The sequence below is a fragment of the Ursus arctos genome, unplaced genomic scaffold (genome assembly GCF_023065955.2).
Source record: "Ursus arctos isolate Adak ecotype North America unplaced genomic scaffold, UrsArc2.0 scaffold_23, whole genome shotgun sequence".
NCBI classification, from domain to species: domain Eukaryota; kingdom Metazoa; phylum Chordata; class Mammalia; order Carnivora; family Ursidae; genus Ursus; species Ursus arctos.
In genome coordinates this window covers 41,471,830-41,489,245 of record NW_026622908.1, presented here as the reverse complement: position 1 = coordinate 41,489,245, position 17,416 = coordinate 41,471,830, and the positions used below count along the sequence as shown (strand labels likewise).

At 48.3% G+C, this 17,416-nt stretch overlaps 1 protein-coding gene across 2 annotated transcripts in view; it reads right to left on the bottom strand.

Moving 5' to 3' along the window:
• Positions 1-7,231: 7,231 nt before the first annotated feature.
• Positions 7,232-17,416, bottom strand: part of SPDYC (speedy/RINGO cell cycle regulator family member C) — a 31,985-nt gene continuing 21,800 nt past the window's right edge. The window contains exons 5-13 of one of the 2 annotated variants that reach the window (XM_057317363.1): positions 15,748-15,923; positions 14,590-14,759; positions 10,128-10,396; positions 9,015-9,195; positions 8,691-8,749; positions 8,346-8,431; positions 8,065-8,236; positions 7,642-7,981; positions 7,232-7,468 (exon numbers count right to left, since the gene is read on the bottom strand). In XM_057317363.1, the coding sequence (XP_057173346.1) occupies positions 7,434-7,468; positions 7,642-7,981; positions 8,065-8,236; positions 8,346-8,431; positions 8,691-8,749; positions 9,015-9,195; positions 10,128-10,157 (903 nt within the window). In that variant the 5' untranslated portion in view covers positions 10,158-10,396; positions 14,590-14,759; positions 15,748-15,923 and the 3' untranslated portion in view covers positions 7,232-7,433. The remainder of the gene's footprint in view (positions 7,469-7,641; positions 7,982-8,064; positions 8,237-8,345; positions 8,432-8,690; positions 8,750-9,014; positions 9,196-10,127; positions 10,397-14,589; positions 14,760-15,747; positions 15,924-17,416) is intronic. The other variant, XM_057317364.1, reaches the window with a different exon arrangement.

Genomic DNA, 17,416 nt, shown 5'->3' with positions numbered 1-17,416 from the left:
CCACTCTAGACGACCGATCCTGCCTGCGGCCTCCCAAGCTGCGCTGGGAGAAGTCGCGGAGCCCAGAAGCCCAACAGTGGAGGACTGCGGCGTTCCCCCAGCTCAGGGCTTTTCACTGACGTCGGGGGCCCGGGCCCAGCAGCTGCTGCAGCTTTCCTAGGATGCATACACGAGCATCTTGTTGGGGAAACAGTGCATAGCTTTCCTAGATTTTAGGAGCCACGACCCCAAGAAGGGTGAGAGTCACTGATTTAACCTGACCTCATTCACAGTCTTACTTTACAGATGAGGAAAACTGAGGCCGAAGGATGTGACTTGCCGAGCCCCTTCACCCGGGGCCCTAAGCGGCGCCTGGGCTCTTTGCTCTTCACCAGTCAGCATTTATTGTCCAATCTTGACTAAACCCTTCTGCCAAAGCCTCTGCACAGCAGAGACCCGTGACTTAAGACACACCAGCCCCTGCTGGGGGAGCAGGCTCTCGTGGTCCCCTGGTTTTGGTGATCAGGAAGGTGAGTCCTGATGGCCAAGTAGAAGTTAACAGGCAGTGAATCGCTGGAGAGGGTGTCCTGGCAGAAAACAACCAGCTTGTGCAAAGGTCCAGAGGCTGGGAGAACACATGTCAATGAGGGGAACAGCAGGTGTTCCTTGTACCTAGATCACAGGGAATAAGGGCCCGGAAGAAGAAAGAGGCTCTGGAGAGGTTATGTGGCTCTACCTATGTGCCCCACAGTCCCCAGAATCATCTTCACAAACCGATCACTCCTACTGAGTGCTTTTGATTCTTCACCAAATGGGCACTGACCACTTCCTGTATGTGCAGAGCACTGTGCTCGCCCGAGCATAAGATGAAGACTCATGGTCTCACCCCCTCTGAAGGAGGTATACATCGATTTAATTATGACATCCATAATTAATTGGGAAGAATTGGTGCTAAGCCCTGTCTAGCCCAGGGGTTAGAGTAGGCATAAATCAGACACTGAGGTATGAAGGGGTAGGTGAGATGACAGGTCGGGGAACTGCATTGGCACAGTGGAGGGAATTAAATATGCATAGTGTTACTTGAGCGGAGAGAGAGAGTTATGGCAGCACTAGGTGAACCATGGGAGTTTCCATTTTATTCTACTTGGGATAGAAGGCTGCTCAGATTTGTTCAGATGAAGAAGGTGCTGCAAGAGAGTGGGTTGGAGGAGGCAAGACAGGAAGCAGGGGGTGCAGATAAAAGACCAGGGAGAGTGGTGGCTCACACAAGGGAAGTGGTAGGTGGGAGAGAGACGTAGATGTATCTGGTGACTGTTTAGGATACATCATATCAACATCCAGCTGAGACTGGGTTAGACACCTAAATATAAACCCTAAAACTATAGAACTTCCAGAAGAAAGCACAGGACACATCTTAACAATGGGTCTTGGGGTTAGCAAAGACTTTTTAAACATGACACCAAAAAAACCCCAGAAACAATAAAAAAAAATTAAATTGAACTTCATCAAAATAAAACACTTGTGTTCTTTGAAAGGCACTGTGATGGAAATGAAAAGACAAGCCACAGACTAGGAGGAAATTACTGCAAAAATTGTATCTGGTGAGGGATGTGTCTTTAGAATATATGAAGAACTTTTGCAACTTAAAAAATAATCCGGTGAAAATGGGTGAAAGATTTGAACAGACACTTCACCCAAGAAGATATATAAATGGCAAAAAAGGCATGAAAAAATACTCAACACATTCATTATCATAACTCAACACATTCATAAACGCAAATTAAAACAACCAAAGGACCACCACTATGCATTTTTTTTTAAGATTTTATTTATTTATTCGACAGAGATAGAGACAGCCAGCAAGAGAGGGAACACAAGCACAGGGAATGGGAGAGGAAGAAGCAGTCTCATAGCAGAGGAGCCTGATGTGGGGCTCGATCCCATAACACCGGGATCACGCCCTGAGCCGAAGGCAGACACTTAACCGCTATGCCACCCAGGCGCCCCCACCACTACACATTTACTGAAAGAGCTAAAACGAAAAAGACTGACCATGTTGGCAAGGGTGTGGAGGAGCTGAAATTCTCAAATGCTGCTGGTGGGAATTCCAGAATGACACCACTACTTTGGAAAACAGTTTGACAGTTTCTTAAAAAGTTAAACATATATTTAGCCATAAATAGGCGTGATCTATGAAGCTACAGAAAGGTGGTATAATCTCGAATACCTACTGCTCAGTGAAAGACGCCAGAAAAAAACTATAGTATAGGATTCCAACTATATAACATTCTGTAAAAGGTAAAACTAGAGATTTAAAAAAAAAAAAAAAAAAGATCTGTGGTTGCCAGGGGTTTGCGGGAGGAAGGGAGGGATGAAGAGCTAGAACACAAGGACGTTTTTAGGGCTATGAAACTTCTGTATGATGTTATAATGGTAGATACATTACATGACACTATGCATTTGTCAAAACCCATAGAATGTACAACATAAAGAGTAAATCCTAACGTAAATTACGGACTCTAGTTAATAATAATAATGTATCCATACTGGCTCATCAACTGCAACAAATATACCACACTCCTGCAAGATACTAATAATAGGAGAAACAATGTGAGGAAGAGGGAGTATATGCGAATTTTCTGTATTTTCTCAGTCATTTTTCTGTAAACTTAAAACTGCTCTAAAAAAATAGTCTATCTTGGGGCGCCTGGGTGGCTCAGTCGGTTAAGTGACTGCCTTCGGCTCAGGCCATGAACCCAGGGACCTGGGATCGAGCCCCATGTAGGACTCCCTGCTCCATGGGGAGGTCTGCTTCTCCCCCTCCCCCTGCTCATACTCTGTCTCTTTCAAATGAATAAATAAAATCTTTAAAAAAAAATAGTCTATCTTAACAAAAAAAACCATACACCTACCATATTAAACATACACCACCATATAGGACCCATTATTCCACTCCTAGGCATTTACCCAAGAGAAATAAAAGCATATGTCCACACAAAGACTTGCGTGAATATTCATAGCTTTTTTTTTTTTTCTTTCCTGGTCTCAAATGATCCTTTCTTGTAATCTCCTTTGTAGCTGGGCATTCCACTGCAGCACTGCTGACGTCATCTATGGTGTCAGGAGAGTGGCAGGCCGTCAACCCCGCCGCCCACAGACTGGGCAACCCCCACGATCTCTGTAATGATCCCCGAGCGCTGTGGGGTATCTGTCTGGCAACTTTGACAATCTTACCAAAAGTGATGTTTCCACTGTGCTTCATGTTTTCCTGCTCTGTCTCTTGGTGGTTTCTTGAGGGTTTTGATGATGAGGGCAGAGGAAGAAGGTACCACCCAACCAATGAACAAAGGAACATCATAGCCTGATTTGAGTTATTATATGTATCTCACTAAATTAAATAAAATTTCTTTTACGCCAAAAAAAAAAAGAAGATAACCACTCCGATTTGGTTCTGTCTGTTCACTGTCACCCTCAGTCCCTTGTAATCCCCAGTTGCTTTTGGCAATGCCATCTCCAGTCTTCTGGGGGGACAGACCCCAGGAGCCAATCTTGGGGACCAAGGCCGACGTGGCAGGGACCTCTCCGCCCGTGCATCTCAGGGATATGATTTTGATCTCCCTGGGGTCAAACTGAGGTAGCAGGGTGGAGGCAGCTGGTGCTGGATGAAGCCAGACTCAGGACTAGCAAAGAAGGTGCACCCGGGCTGCCTCAGAGCAGAGAGCGGAAAGCTAGTCATAGCAGTTTTAGTCATAGCAGCCCAAACTAGAACCAATCAAATCTTCATCCACGTGTTGTGAATAGATAAACAAACAGCGGTATACATCTACACGAGAATACTATCCAGCAGTAAAAAGAACAGATGAATCTCAGACTAGTTATAACAAATGTAAGAAGCCGGACAAGAGTACATATTATATAACTTCACATATATGAAAAGTCTAGAAAAAGGAGGCCAATTTAGAGATAGAAAGCGGATCAGTGGTTACCTGGCGTGACAGAGGGGGCTGGCAGGTGGGAAAGGGTGGGAGGGAATACCAAGGGGCTTGAGGAAATTTGGGGGGGACATCACTATCTTGATTATGGATATGGGTTTATGGATGTTTACATGTCAAAACAAAAATATATATATTCAATGTGTGTGGTTTATTGTATGTCAACTAGACCTCAATAAACCTGTTAAAAACACCAATAGGATTTGGAGTGCCTGGCTGGCTCAGTCAGTAGAGCATGTGACTCTTGATCTCGGGGTTGTGAGGTCAAGCCCTACGTGGGGTATAGAGATTACCTAAAAAATAAAAGTCCTTCTAAAAAAAAAATCAGTCTTAAGAAAAAATTCCAACAACACGAATAGGGCTTAATTAGGGTTAGATATGGCAACTCTAAACCTTTGATCTGGCTTGACCACCTGAGTGGATTAAGGAGCACGGGGGACTCACCAAGCTGGGTGGGCAGCAGAAGACATTTGGGAACACCTCCTCCAAGCAGAGGGGCCCAAGGAGGGAACAGCTCTCAGAATAGAGGTACAAATTTGGGAGTCACTGGCCATGGGTACCACCTGAAAGAAGCAGAGATCAGGGGACAGGCACTGATTTCTGGATACCAAGATACTTCCTCAAGATGTCAGTTCTCCTTAAAGCAATCTATGGATGTATCACAATTCTCATTCTAACTGATCGGGGCAGCTAGAAAAGCTGACTTAAGGTCCATATGGAAAGTTAAACACGCAAGAATAGCCAGGAAACTTCTGAAAACAAAGGGAAATCAGTGGAGACCAACCCTACCAGATATTAAAACACACTAAATCCATAATAATTAGATGTCATAATTCATGAGGGGTACCGACACATGTAGATCATTGGAAGTTAGAAAAATCTAGAAGTAGGGGACACCTAGGTGGCTCAGTCAGTGAAGCATCCGACTCTTGATCTCAGCGCAGGTCTTGATCTCAGGGTCATTGAGTTCAAACGCTACGTTGGGCTCCACGCTGGGAGTGGAGCCTACCTAAAAAAAGGAAAAACCTGGAAATAGATCCGGATGCACACAGGAATTTAGTTTTTAATAAAAGTAGCCTTTCAAATCTGCTGAGAAAAGATGAGTTTTTAAATAAAAGGCATTAGGAAAATGGGAAGGAATTTCGCATATGATAAATTCCAGATGAAGTCAAGATTTGAATGTAAAAAAACAAAAATAAAAATGTAGCCAAGAGCTAAGGGAGAAGATTCTTTAGTCATCTCAGTGTGGAAAAGGTCTTTTTAACCATGACACAAAACCCAGAAACCACAAAAAAGCTTATTTTACTACACTAAAAAATCTGCCCAGCAAAGTCAGCAATAAATTGAAGAAAATACCATTGACATCTTGAAGGGCTTTCCCCCCCCCCCAAACCGTTATGTGTCGAACAGAAACCAAAAATGGGAGAAACGGGCAAAGAATAGGGTTGTTCACAGAAAAGAAGACAAACAGCTCTTAATCATATAAACTTGAACTCACTCAAAAGACATGCAAATTAGAACTTCACCAAGGGACCATTTTTTTCATTTACCAGTTTGGTAAAGATAAAAACTCTGGTATGTCACCGATTGGTGAATGTTCTAGAAAACAGACTTCACATGTACTGCTAGAGGTAGGGGTCAGTATGGGCACAGCCTCTATAGAGGGACATTTGGCAAGAATTGTAAAAATGACCATTTGGACATGGCGCTGGGGCAATTCTTCTAGGAATTCCTACTACGGATATCTTTTCACATTTGAATAATGATGTCCTTACAAAGTCTTGGTGACTCTGTAGGACTGTTTGGAATAGCAGAAGTCCGGAAGCAACTTAAATGTCAATGGATAAGGAACTACATTTTTGTACGGCCATAAAGAGGAATACTATACAGCCGTCAAAAGGAACATACGGCTTAGAGAATCATCTCTAAACCTGAGGTGCCCATAACCCCCTCCTCAGGTTTGATCCTTTGGTAGAAGACTCACAGAACTCAGGGTAGTGCTTTACTTATGAGTTGTTTTTTTTTTTAAAGATACAACTTTGAAGCAGCCAAACAGAAGACGTGTCTAGGGCGAGGGATGGCAGGGAGGGGTGCAGAACTTCCGTGCCCTCTCTAGGCGGCCCAGCCTCCCAGCACCTGTATGTCCACCAATCTAGTACTGCTCCAATTTCCAGACCCCCTCTCCTCCCTGGAGGAGGTGGGGAAGCTGAAAGTCCCTGCTCTTGATTGGTCTTTCTGGGGTCAGGAGAGGCCCCACCCTGAGTCACTTCATTAGCACGAACTCAGGTGTGGCTCAAAGGGGCTCATTGTGACTCAGAACATTGGAAGGGTTTTAGTGACTCTGTGCCAGGAACCGGGGACAAAGACCAAATCCATACTTTTTTTTTTTTAATCACACCACATTTGGTTATGTATGTTTATATTCTTTCTCTGGAAGGACATAAACTACTAGTTTTACTGCTTCCAGGGAGGGAAACCAGGGGTAGAGGTGAACCCTGGTTCAAAATTTAAAATGTACACGTGAATATATGACCTCTTTGAAAAACAAAAGTACTTCGCAGCCCTTGTCTTGGCTTCTCATGCCCGCAATCTCCCGGCTTTCTCACATTCATGCTTCCTGGGAGCCACTCAGAGAGTGTGCAGGGGAATGGTGTCCAGATCCCCTTGTCTGGCCCTGGTGGGCTTCACCAGCTTCAGTTCCAGCCACTCCCCAAACACACCCTCCCCTCCAGACTTTCCCTAGACAACCATTCCCTATACCGGGTAACCCCAGGGTTTGCATCTGAGCTCCACGTTTGAGACAGTTCCAAACACTTCTAGGATTAACGCTCTCAAACCGCACTACAGGGGCGCCTGGGGGCTCAGTTGGTTAAGCGTCTGCCTTCAGCTCTGGTCATGATCCCAGAGTCCTGGGATTGAGTCCCACTTCGGGCTCCTTGCTCTATGGGGAGCCTGCTTCTCCCTCTGCCTGCGGCTCCCCCTGCTTGTGCTCTCTCTCTCTCTGACAAATAAATAAAATTAAAAAAAAACAACACCTCTTCTCATTCAACCTCATTGATACTGTGTAGATTTCGTCATTCACAGGTGATGTTATAGAGGGGAAACTGAGGCTCGGGATGACTGGTCATCATTGGAAAGGGGAATTGTTATTACAGAGCCTGTACTCATGAGTCTCATCACTGGTACCTAAACTTGGCAGACCCCCCTCTCCTCCCATTCCCTCCCTACCCCTACCCCGGGTCAAGGAGCCAGGCCAGGGCCTAAGCATAGTCGGTGTCCTATAGACACGAGTTTATTAGAGGGGCCGGGGTCAGAGTAGGTACATTTGGGAGGAGGTGACAGGGGGCCTGGGCAGCTCTGCCAGCCTGAGGCCAGTAAGACAGAGGGCTTGGGGTAGGGGCTGCAGCCAGTGGGGCTTGGGTCAGCAGGTAAGCAGGTGGGCTACTCTTCACCCCACAAGTGTCAGTGTCCAGGGCATGGTGGAGGCTTCGGGAGGACTGGGGAGAAAGAACAAAGAGAAGCTCAGAGAAGAAACTTACCAAGTACTGATGGGTAGGAGGTGGCAGAACTGAGACCCCAGGTCCCCAGGTCCCCCTCCTTCCCATTCTGTCAGACCCCACACCTGCCCCCTAGGCTCCCAAGCCCAGCCCAGCTGCTGTCCCCAACTCACTGTGGAGACTGTAGGTGCCTGGCTCCAGTTGCAGTTGGGGGGGCGGGATGATGAGGAAGCCCCCCACCAAGGGGTCTTCAGCCACTGAGAGACAAGCTTGGAGGGGAGGGCAATGCCACTCAGGGTTTGGGGAAGGGCACTTTGATAAGACAGGCAAGGGGTGGGGCTGGTGGGGGCAGTGGCTGTGGGAAGGGGGCCAGCCACAGAGGGAACAGTGAGGTGGCGAGAGGCTGGGGGGCCCAGGGAGGGGGCCCCGGGCCTTTGGACCCCTCTGAGCCCCACCGTGCTGGGGGCGTCGCTCTCGAGTCCAGGCCCAGTGGGACGGCTCCTTGGCCATGACCTGGCATGAGTACAGTGCATAGTAAATGGGGGTGGGAGGACCAGCCTTGTGCCCCCCACCCCAGGATGATGCTGGGGCCTCACCTCCTCACAGCACTCGCGGCTCACCATGGCACGGAAGCCCATTCGGGCCCACAGCTTATCCCTTTGATGCAGGAAGTCTGCCACCTGGAGGTGCCAATCTTTTCCCAGGGCCCACAGAAAAATCACACATTTGGGGTCCTCCACATCCTCCTCCATGTCATTTGCAAGAAACCTGGCCATAGAGGCAGGGTGCAGAGAGCAGAGGCCATAACGTCAGGCCTGCCCCATCCCACAGTGCCAGTAAGCAAGCACCCCCCCCCCCACCTGCCATGGCCACTCACAGAGCCAGGAACAAGTTGCTGTGGGTGTACTCGCGGAGCCTCAGGCTGGCGCGCCGGAAGTAGACCAGCACCATGGCCAGGAGATACTGCAGACACAGAAAGGGGGAGAGTTACAGGTGGGCCTGGGGGGAGAGGCGACTGCGCCAGGCCCACTTGCTCCCAAGGAAGCAGGGGTGTGAGTTAGAAAACCCAGGGGAAGTGGTGGGGGGGAGGGGGGAACAAAGATGGAAAAGGGAGGTGCGCCCTCCACCAGACTGGGAGGCCCAATGAAATGGCAGCCTTCAAGCCCCACGCATTCAAACTGACCCAGGTGACTCCCAGCCGCTATTCCCAGTGTCACCTCACCTTATCCGAAATCTGGAAACAGGGATCTTTGGAAAGGAATTCCTGGAGGAAACTGTGCTCTGGGGTAGAGAAGAGAGATGGTGGAGTGGGGTTACCACCAGCCCCCACAAGACAAGAGTGGCATCAGAGTTCCAAAGCCCGAGCCCCCACTGAACCCACATTCTGCCAGGACCCCTCCCTTTCCCTTGCCAAGCTGGGGTCACCTGAGAAGGGAAGGGGCAGAGATTTCAGATGCACGCATGGGCAGGTGAGATCCCACCTCTCAGGTCGATTTCACTTGCGAGCCCCACAGCCCCTTCCATGCCAGCCCCCAAGTGAACTCACCCAGCAGGTTAAGAAAGGCCTGGAGCTCCTGGTGCCGGCGCTGATGGACAGACCCACTCCCCCCACCTTGACGGCTCCAGCCCCCCGGCTTCACCTGGGTGGCAACCGCGGGGAAAGTGGCCAAGTCTTGAGTGTCACTCATCTCATAGAGGGTGGGGGCAGGTGGGCGGGGCAAGGCGGCCTGTAGAGAAAAGCAGCCCCAGGATTTGGCACCTACCCCCTCGCCCCCCACAAATACAGGGCATTGATGAGGCTGGCCTGACAGAGGACCTCCAGAAGGTGGTGAGATGGGCGTGGAGACTTGGGGCGGCGGGGGGGGGGGGGGGGGGGGGGGCGGGGCGGTGCTCGGAGCAGACAGAAACGGGCCTATGTGCGGGGTGAGAGGACCAGAAAAGCAGCAGAGTTCCTGGAGGCTGCAGCCCCCCCCCCCCCCCCCATCCTGGCACCCCAGGCCAGGCCGGAGAGGAAGCAGAGCAGCAACAGGCCCCACGAGGGCTTCCTAAGTGCCTGGAGCTGTGCTCAATTCCTGAGGGCATTATCGCACTTCATCCCGTGGGTGGGTCTAGGCTAATCCCCATTTTGCAAACACGGAAGCTGAAGCGTGGAAGTCTCACGGCCACTCAAAGGTGGGCCTGCCCGACCCCCAAAGCCAAAGAGTTTAATTGCTCCTCTGGCCCCCCAACTCTCAAATACCCCCTCACCCCACAGCAAAGCCACATACTTGGAAGGGCCACCAACCCCTTTCTTCATGGACAGGAAACTGAAGCCCAGAGGAGGGATGTTATTAGACAAATACCTACATTTAGAGTCAGTTGAGGTGGGACCACCTCAAAAGTTTTCAGGCTACGGGGAGAGACGCCAACTCCAGGGGCTCAGAAGTTGCTGCCCACTACCGTGTGGCCAACGTGGGGGCCTCACCTAGGCTCCCACAAGCAGCCCAACCTCCTCCTCCTCCTCTAAAACCCCTCACCTGAGCTAGAGGATTACCTACAGCATGACTCCAGGGCCGCTAGACGGCATTTATATAGCCTTAGCGCCGCCCCGCCCCCACAGCCCTCCACCAATCAGGCCCCTTCCCGGGGAGGGGGTGGGGCTTGGGCCATCACCACCCACCTCTACCGGGCGTGAACTTGGTCTCCACATTCGCCTCTCAGATGCAGGCCCCCCCAAGCTAAGAGCTCCTCCAAGGCTTCATCACCTGCAAAAGGGGTAAAGGCAGGCCGGCGGGACCCCAGGGCCAGAATGGCGACTCGGTCCCCTCCCCACCTCTGTATAGAGCCAAGGTGCGGGCCGGAAACGAAACCTGGGCACGATTCACTGTACCTTGGTGCCGCAGGGTCGCTGGCTGGGTCTGTTTGTTTCAGATCCAGGAACCTCAAAACCTAGGAGGCAGAGAGGACAGTGTCTTGGCATGAGAATTCCCAGAGTCCACATCCCCCTCCCTCCCAAGATGGTTTAGTGGCAGGGGGAGCCTAGCCAGTGTCTCTAAGGCGGGAGAGGAGGCCTTTGCCAGAGACCAGCAAGCCCCTCCCACCCCACCCCCAGGCCCTAGCAGATCTTAAGCCCTACCGTCAGCCCTGGTTCGTGTACTCTCTACAATCCTATGAGACAGTCAGCGCCTGCATTACTTTCCACATTTGACAGACGACACTTTCCCCCCCACTTTTTTATTGTGGTAAAATACACACCACATACAATTTACGACCTTGGCCCTAAAATTGGGTGGTTTAAGTACATTCGTATTGTTGTGCAATTATCACCCAGCGTCCATCTCCGGAACTCTTCATCTTGCACAACTGGGTGTCCATACCTATTAAACAATCGCTCCCCATTTCCCCTCCCCCACTCCAGGGCAGCCACCATGCTGCTTTCTGTGTCCGTGAATTCAGCTGCTCTACGGACCTCCTACAAGTGGAATCACACAGGAGTTGTCTTTTCCTGACAGGCTTATTTCGCTTAGCATGTCTTCAAGGTTCATCCGTGCCCTGGCATATGTCAGGATTTCCTTGCTTTTTAAGACTGAGTAATATTCCACTCTGCGTGTAGACCACAGTTTGCTTATCCATCCATCCATCCATCCCGGGACACTTAGGCTGTTTCCCTGTCTTGGCTGTATCTTCCCTACCTTGGGGAATAAGGCAGTCATGACCTTGGGTGTATAGATACCTCAAGACCTTGTTTTTAATTCTTTTAGGTATACACTGAGAAGTGGAATTGCTGGCTCAGGGGATAATTCTATGTTTAATTTTTTGAGGAAGCATCAAACTTTTCCACAGTGACAGCACCATTTTGCAGTCCCACAAACACCCCAAGAGGGTTCTAACTTCTCCATATTGTTGCCAACACTTGTTATTTTCTGTTTTGTTGATGGTAGCCATCCTAATGAGTGTGAAGTGGTGATAGGTAACTTTTAAAATATATATTTAGGGGTGCCTGGGTGGCTCAGTTGGTTAAGCATCTGCCTTCGGCTCAGGTCATGATCTCAGGGTCCTGGGTTGGAGCCCCGCGTCGGGCTCTCTGCCCAGCGGCGAGTCTGCTTCTCCCCCTCTCTCTCCCTCTGTGATCTCTCTTGCTCTTACTCTCTCTCAAATAAATAAAATCTTTTTAAAAAATAAAAAAAAATATGTATTTAATAGAAATGAAGGCCAGAAAGAAGTTGAAGTATTTAGGCTCAAAGTCGCACCACTGGTGACAACGTAAGCAGGCTCAAGTCGTGTGACCAACACATCTGCCCCTGGGAGGTCGGTTTTGTGGTTCTCACTGACTTTTTTCAGATAGGAAACTGAGACTTGGGGCCTCAACCTGACAACATCCGAATGACGGAGGAAGGCTGGGCCAGGTGGGTGGTGAGTGCAGGGCCAGGTTTGGAGCCCAGGTCCCCGGACCACAGATGCAGGCTCCTTCCGGTGACCTGGCTGCTCTTCACTGATTGGACACCCGGCAGCCGTCTCTGCTTTACTCCTAGTCTCAGGCTTTGACCCTGGCTGCCGTGGGAATTTTCATTCCTGGGGCCTGCCCCTCCTGTTCTGTGTCCCTCGGTCTCTGTTGGTTTCTGAGTCCCTTAATCTCTTGATCTCTCTGTGTCTCTCAATCTCTCTGCGTTTCTAGGGATCTGGGTGTTTTGGGGTCTCTTGGCTTCTCCGTGTCTCAGAGTTTCTTCATGTCTCTGGATCTCTGTGGGTCTCTTTGGTGCTCTTGGTCTTTTTGGCTCTCTCAGGCTGTGTCTCTCTGGATCTCTGGAGCTCTCTCAATCTCTGGATCTCTTGGTCACTCTGGGTCTCTGGACATCTCTCAGTCCCTGAGTGCCTTAGAACCTCTGGGTCTCTGAGTCTCTCTGAGTGTCTCCGAATCTCTTCGTTTCTTGGTCTCAGTCTCTCTGGTCTGAGTCCTCTCCTTGGGGCCACCTCCCATGCTCCCTGAGGAGCCAGCAGCTGGTGAGTGGAGGGCCACATTTCAACCTGGCTGTCTGGCCCAGGCCCCACACTGAAGCCGAAGCCAGGAGGCCTGGCTGTCTGGTCTAGTGCTGTTTCTGGACAGAGCCTGACACAACGAAGGTGTTCAGAACGAACAAACGAACGAACGAACAAATGAATCCCCCAGAGCAACTGTGTTTTCAACCTCTCCCCCTCGGTGGGTACAAAAAAGCCTGTAGGTGGGCTTCAGGCCCATTCCCTTCAGTGCCAGCCTTGGGCTTCCACACTCCACATGGAGAGAATGTTTTCATTTTTTATTTTGAAAGAATTTTAGACCCACACAGATGTTGCTTAAAATGTATGGAGGGGCGCCTGGGTGGCTCAGTTGGTTAAGCATCCAACTCTTGATTTCAGCTCAGGTCATGATCTCAGGGTCATGAGATCGGGCTCTGCACTGACCAGGGGGCCTGCTTAGGATTCGCTCTCCCTCTCCCCTGCCCCTCCCCCACCCCATGCTTCTGTAAAAAAAAAAAAAAAAAGGAAAAGTATGGAAAGTTTTTGTGTCCCCTTCCCCCAGCTTCCCCCAATGGTAACATCTTATATAACCAGAGAACAGAGAGAACCAGGAAATTGACATTGGTACAACAAAACTATGGACCTCATTCAGATTTCATCAGTTTTCACAAGCACTCGCTTTTTGATTTTTTTTTTTGGGTGTCTGGTTCTATAAATGTTATCGCACGCATGGATTGGTGTACCTACCACCCCAAGCAGGATACGCAACAATTCCATCACCCAAAGGAACTCCCTTCTGACTCCTTCAGAGTCACACCCTCCGTCCCACCCACCGCCTCCGGCAACCATTCATCACCTGTTATCACTTAATAACTTTACATAATTAGAATCGTACTGTAAGTGACCTTCCGAGGCTGGCTTTTTCATTCAACATAGTGCCCTTTAGACCCATCCAGGTTGCTGCATGTATCAAAGGTTCACTCCTTTTTATGACCACGGATTTTTATTACCAAGTAGTATTCCACGGTTTGGAATGGGTTGTCTCCAGAATGCGCTATTACAAATAAAGCTGCTGTGAACATCTGTGTACAGGTTTCTACATGGACATAAGTTCTTATTTCTCTAGGATAAACACCTAGGAGGATTCATACGGTAAATGTATGTTTAAGTTTATAAGAGACTGTGAAACTGGGACGCCTGGGTGGCTCAGTCGTTAAGCAGAGTCTGCCTTCGACTCAGGGCGTGATCCTGGATTGCTGGTATCGAGCCCCGCATCAGGCTCCTCCGCTGGGAGCCTGCTTCTTCCTCTCCCACTCCCCCTGCTTGTGTTCCCTCTCTCGCTGACTGTCTCTATCTCTGTCAAATAAATAAATAAAATCTTAAAAAAAAAAAAGAGACTGTGAAACTGTTTTTCAGAGACAATTTTGGTATTGTCAGTATTCTTTGTTTTAGTCCTATCGTTCTTTTTTTCTTTCTTTTCACGCCTTGCTAGTTATTTCTACCTATAAATGGATATGTACCTTCTCCACCATTTTTTTTATTATTCTGACATCCTCTACATATAAACTCTTGACAACCACGTGTCTGTCTTCGCCTGGTGTTCTCCTCTGTGTGTCTGTCTCTGCGTCTCTTCCCTTCCAAGGACACCAGTCATATTGCGCTAGGGCTTACCCTAATCAAGTATGACCTCATCTTTACCTGATGACCTCTGCAGAGACCCGATTTCCAAATAACATCCCATTCACAGGAAATGGAGGAAGGAGGGGTGACTAACATATCTTTTGGGGGGGGGGCAACAACATACTCCACAACTGAAAATAAGCATGTGAAAAGATGTTCAATATCATTAGCCATTAGGGAAATGCAAATTAAAACCACACGACTAAGGAAACCAAATAAATAAGCATAGTTAGACACGGAAGTATATAACACATTATACAAAGAGTTCCCGTAAAGATTGTTTGATTAAAATTTGTCGCTTAGAAATCCAGCTATTACGCTCCAGCCAGACTGGCTTCTTTCAGTTCTTCTCTGAACTCTGTCCCCCACTCCTTGCCCCAGGGCCTTTACACATGCTAGCCCCCCCCCAATAAGACTGCTCTGCTTCCTCTGGGACAATTCTACTCCCTCCCCCATTTTATACTTACCGGAGTGGCTTGCTTCAGTTACTGAATTTGAGCAGAAACGTTTCTGCCACATCCGAGCAGAAGCTGTAAGAGCCCCACAGTGATTCTACCCTTGCTCTCTTCCACCTGCGCTGGGCGGCCTCTCTAGCCTGGAGTCTGGAATAAAGACATGAAACGGATCCAGAGCCAACCTGTAAAGGGCATGGAATGTGAGCAAGAGAGAAATTTTGGTTTTTGAAAGCCACGGAGGTTGTGGAGTTGCTTATTACTGTATTGGCTCTCTGTCTCCCGCTGTGACAAGTTGCCAGAAATGGCATGGCTTTAGACGATACAGATCTATTATCCTACAGGTTCTGGAGGTCAGAAGTCCAAAATGCGTCTCACTCTGTTAAAATCAAGGTGTCTGTAAGGTCGCATTCTGCGTGGACGTGGCCTGCATCCCTTGCTTCGTGGCCTCGCCCTCCGTCTTCACAGACAGCAGCGCAGTGTCCTCACATCTCTAACTCTGACCCCGCTTCCACTTTTAAGGACCCTTACGATGACATCGGGCTCACCTGAATAATCCAGGATCATCTCTCCATCTCAAGATCCTAGACTAATCACATCTGCAAAGGACCTTTTGCCATGTGAGGTAAGGTTCTCAGTTTCCAGCAACTGGGATGTGGATACCTTTGAGAGGCCACTATTCTGGCCACCACATTTATCACAGCATAATTTAGGCTATGCTCCTGAATCCACTATTTCTAAAATCATGTATTAGCACTACATGCTATTTATGAAAGACACACATAAAACAGAAGGATATGGGGGCGCCTGGGTGCCTCAGTTGGTTGGGTGGCCAACTCTTGATTTTGGCTCAGGTCACCATCTCAGGGCCGTGAGATCAAGCCCCAGGTCAGGCTCTTCACTGGGCTTGGAGCCTGCTTAGGAGTCTCTCTCTCCCTCTGTCCCTCCCCACACTGCTCGTGCTCTCTCTCTCTCTCTCAAAAAAAAAAAAAAAGGATATAAAGAATTTGGAAGTACAAGCATTGAGAAAAAAATTAGGCAAATACAATAGGAAGATGAAATAGCTGTATTAGTATCAGAAAAAAATAAATTCCAGGTTAAAGCATTACTAGATAGAAAGAGGGTGCGTACATAATGATTTCTAAAATAGATAGCAATTTAAAACCTACTTACTCTTAAAAATAAAGTCCGTGGGGGCACCTGAGTGGCTCAGTCGGTTAAGTGTCCACCTTTGGCTCGGGTCATGATCCTGGAGTGCTGGGGTGGAGTCCTGCATCGGGCTGCCTGCTCAGCAGGGAGTCCGCTTCTCTCTGCCTGCCGCTCCCCCTGCTTGTGCTCTCTCTCTCTCTCTGACAAATAAATAAATAAAATCTTAAAAAAAAATAAGGTCCGTAAGCAATAAAGATAAGTATATACATATATATAAGTAGGTAGAACCACAAGGAAAAATAAATAGCAATAAAGCCATAAAAATATGTAAATTTGTATTTATAAAACATATATATATATATATATATATATATAAATGGATAGAACCACAGGGAAAACAGACAAATCACAGCTGTAGATTTGATGGCACGTCAAAAAAGAAGAAAAAAAGATTTGGTGGCATGTGCAGGCAAAAATTTACCAAAGGTATAAAAGATATGAATAATGTGTTTAATGAATTTGACCTAGTGGACAAACACGGAGCATTGCACCTAAATGCAGAAAAACATACACAGAACATCTTCCAATAAATTGATTAAATTCTCAATCATAATGCAACTCAACTAATTTCAAAATATTAAAATCATTGTGTTTTTTGACCACAATGCAATTAAGTTAAACGTCGTCAACAAACAGATAAACAGAAAGAAAAAAAAAGTACGTATTTGGAAACTAAGGGAAAAAAACACAGCAAAAGTTAGAAAATAGATAATAGATTTGTGTTGTTTAGATTGCAAGTCATAATGAAAATATCGTCTATCCAAATTGGGGGACACAGGTAATAATTCTCAGAGAGGAATTTATGACCTTGAATGCAAATACTAGGAACTAAGAAAGGGTGAAGGCTAATGAGGGGTGCCTGGGTGGCTCAGTTGGTTAAACAACCATACCCATTTGTTTCTGTTAGAGAGAGAGAGACCATGCGCACGTGTGCGCAAGCATGTGGGGGGAGGGGTAAGGGGAGAGGGGAATCTCAAGCAGACTCCCGCTGGGTGGGAGCGCCCCCCCCCTCCTCCTCCTGCCTTGATCCCAGGACGCTGAGATCATGACTTGGGCCAAAATCAAGGGTCGGCTGCTTAACCAACTGAGTCACCAAGGTGCCCCAATAAATCAATCTTAGGGGCGCCTGGGTGGCGCAGTCGTTAAGCGTCTGCCTTTGGTTCAGGCTGTGATCCCAGCGTTCTGGGATCGAGCCCCACATCGGGCTCCTCCGCTGAGAGCCTGCTTCTTCCTCTCCCACTCCCCCTGCTGTGTTTCCTCTCTCGCTGGCTGTCTCTGTCTCTGTCAAATACATTAAAAAATCTTAAAAAAAAAAAAAAGTTACAAAACAAAAGAGCTGGGGGACTTCTGGGTAGCTGGGGACCATAGCAGCTGGCTGGGCCCCCATTTTTCAACATTTCCTCCAAAAACAAATCAGAATAACAAGAGTGGGGACTAACACTGCTGAAACCACAGCCTCAACGTAACTTAAAAGTAGACAGTGTTCACCCTTCAAAATAACTAAATAAAAAGAAAGCACACCAAATCGCAGTGCAGATCTCACCCCAACCACCAGCCGGCTTTGTGCCTGGAGAAACCAGGGAGGGAGAGGGGGTTGCAGCAGGGCCCAAGGTAGATTCAGAACCTCCATGGG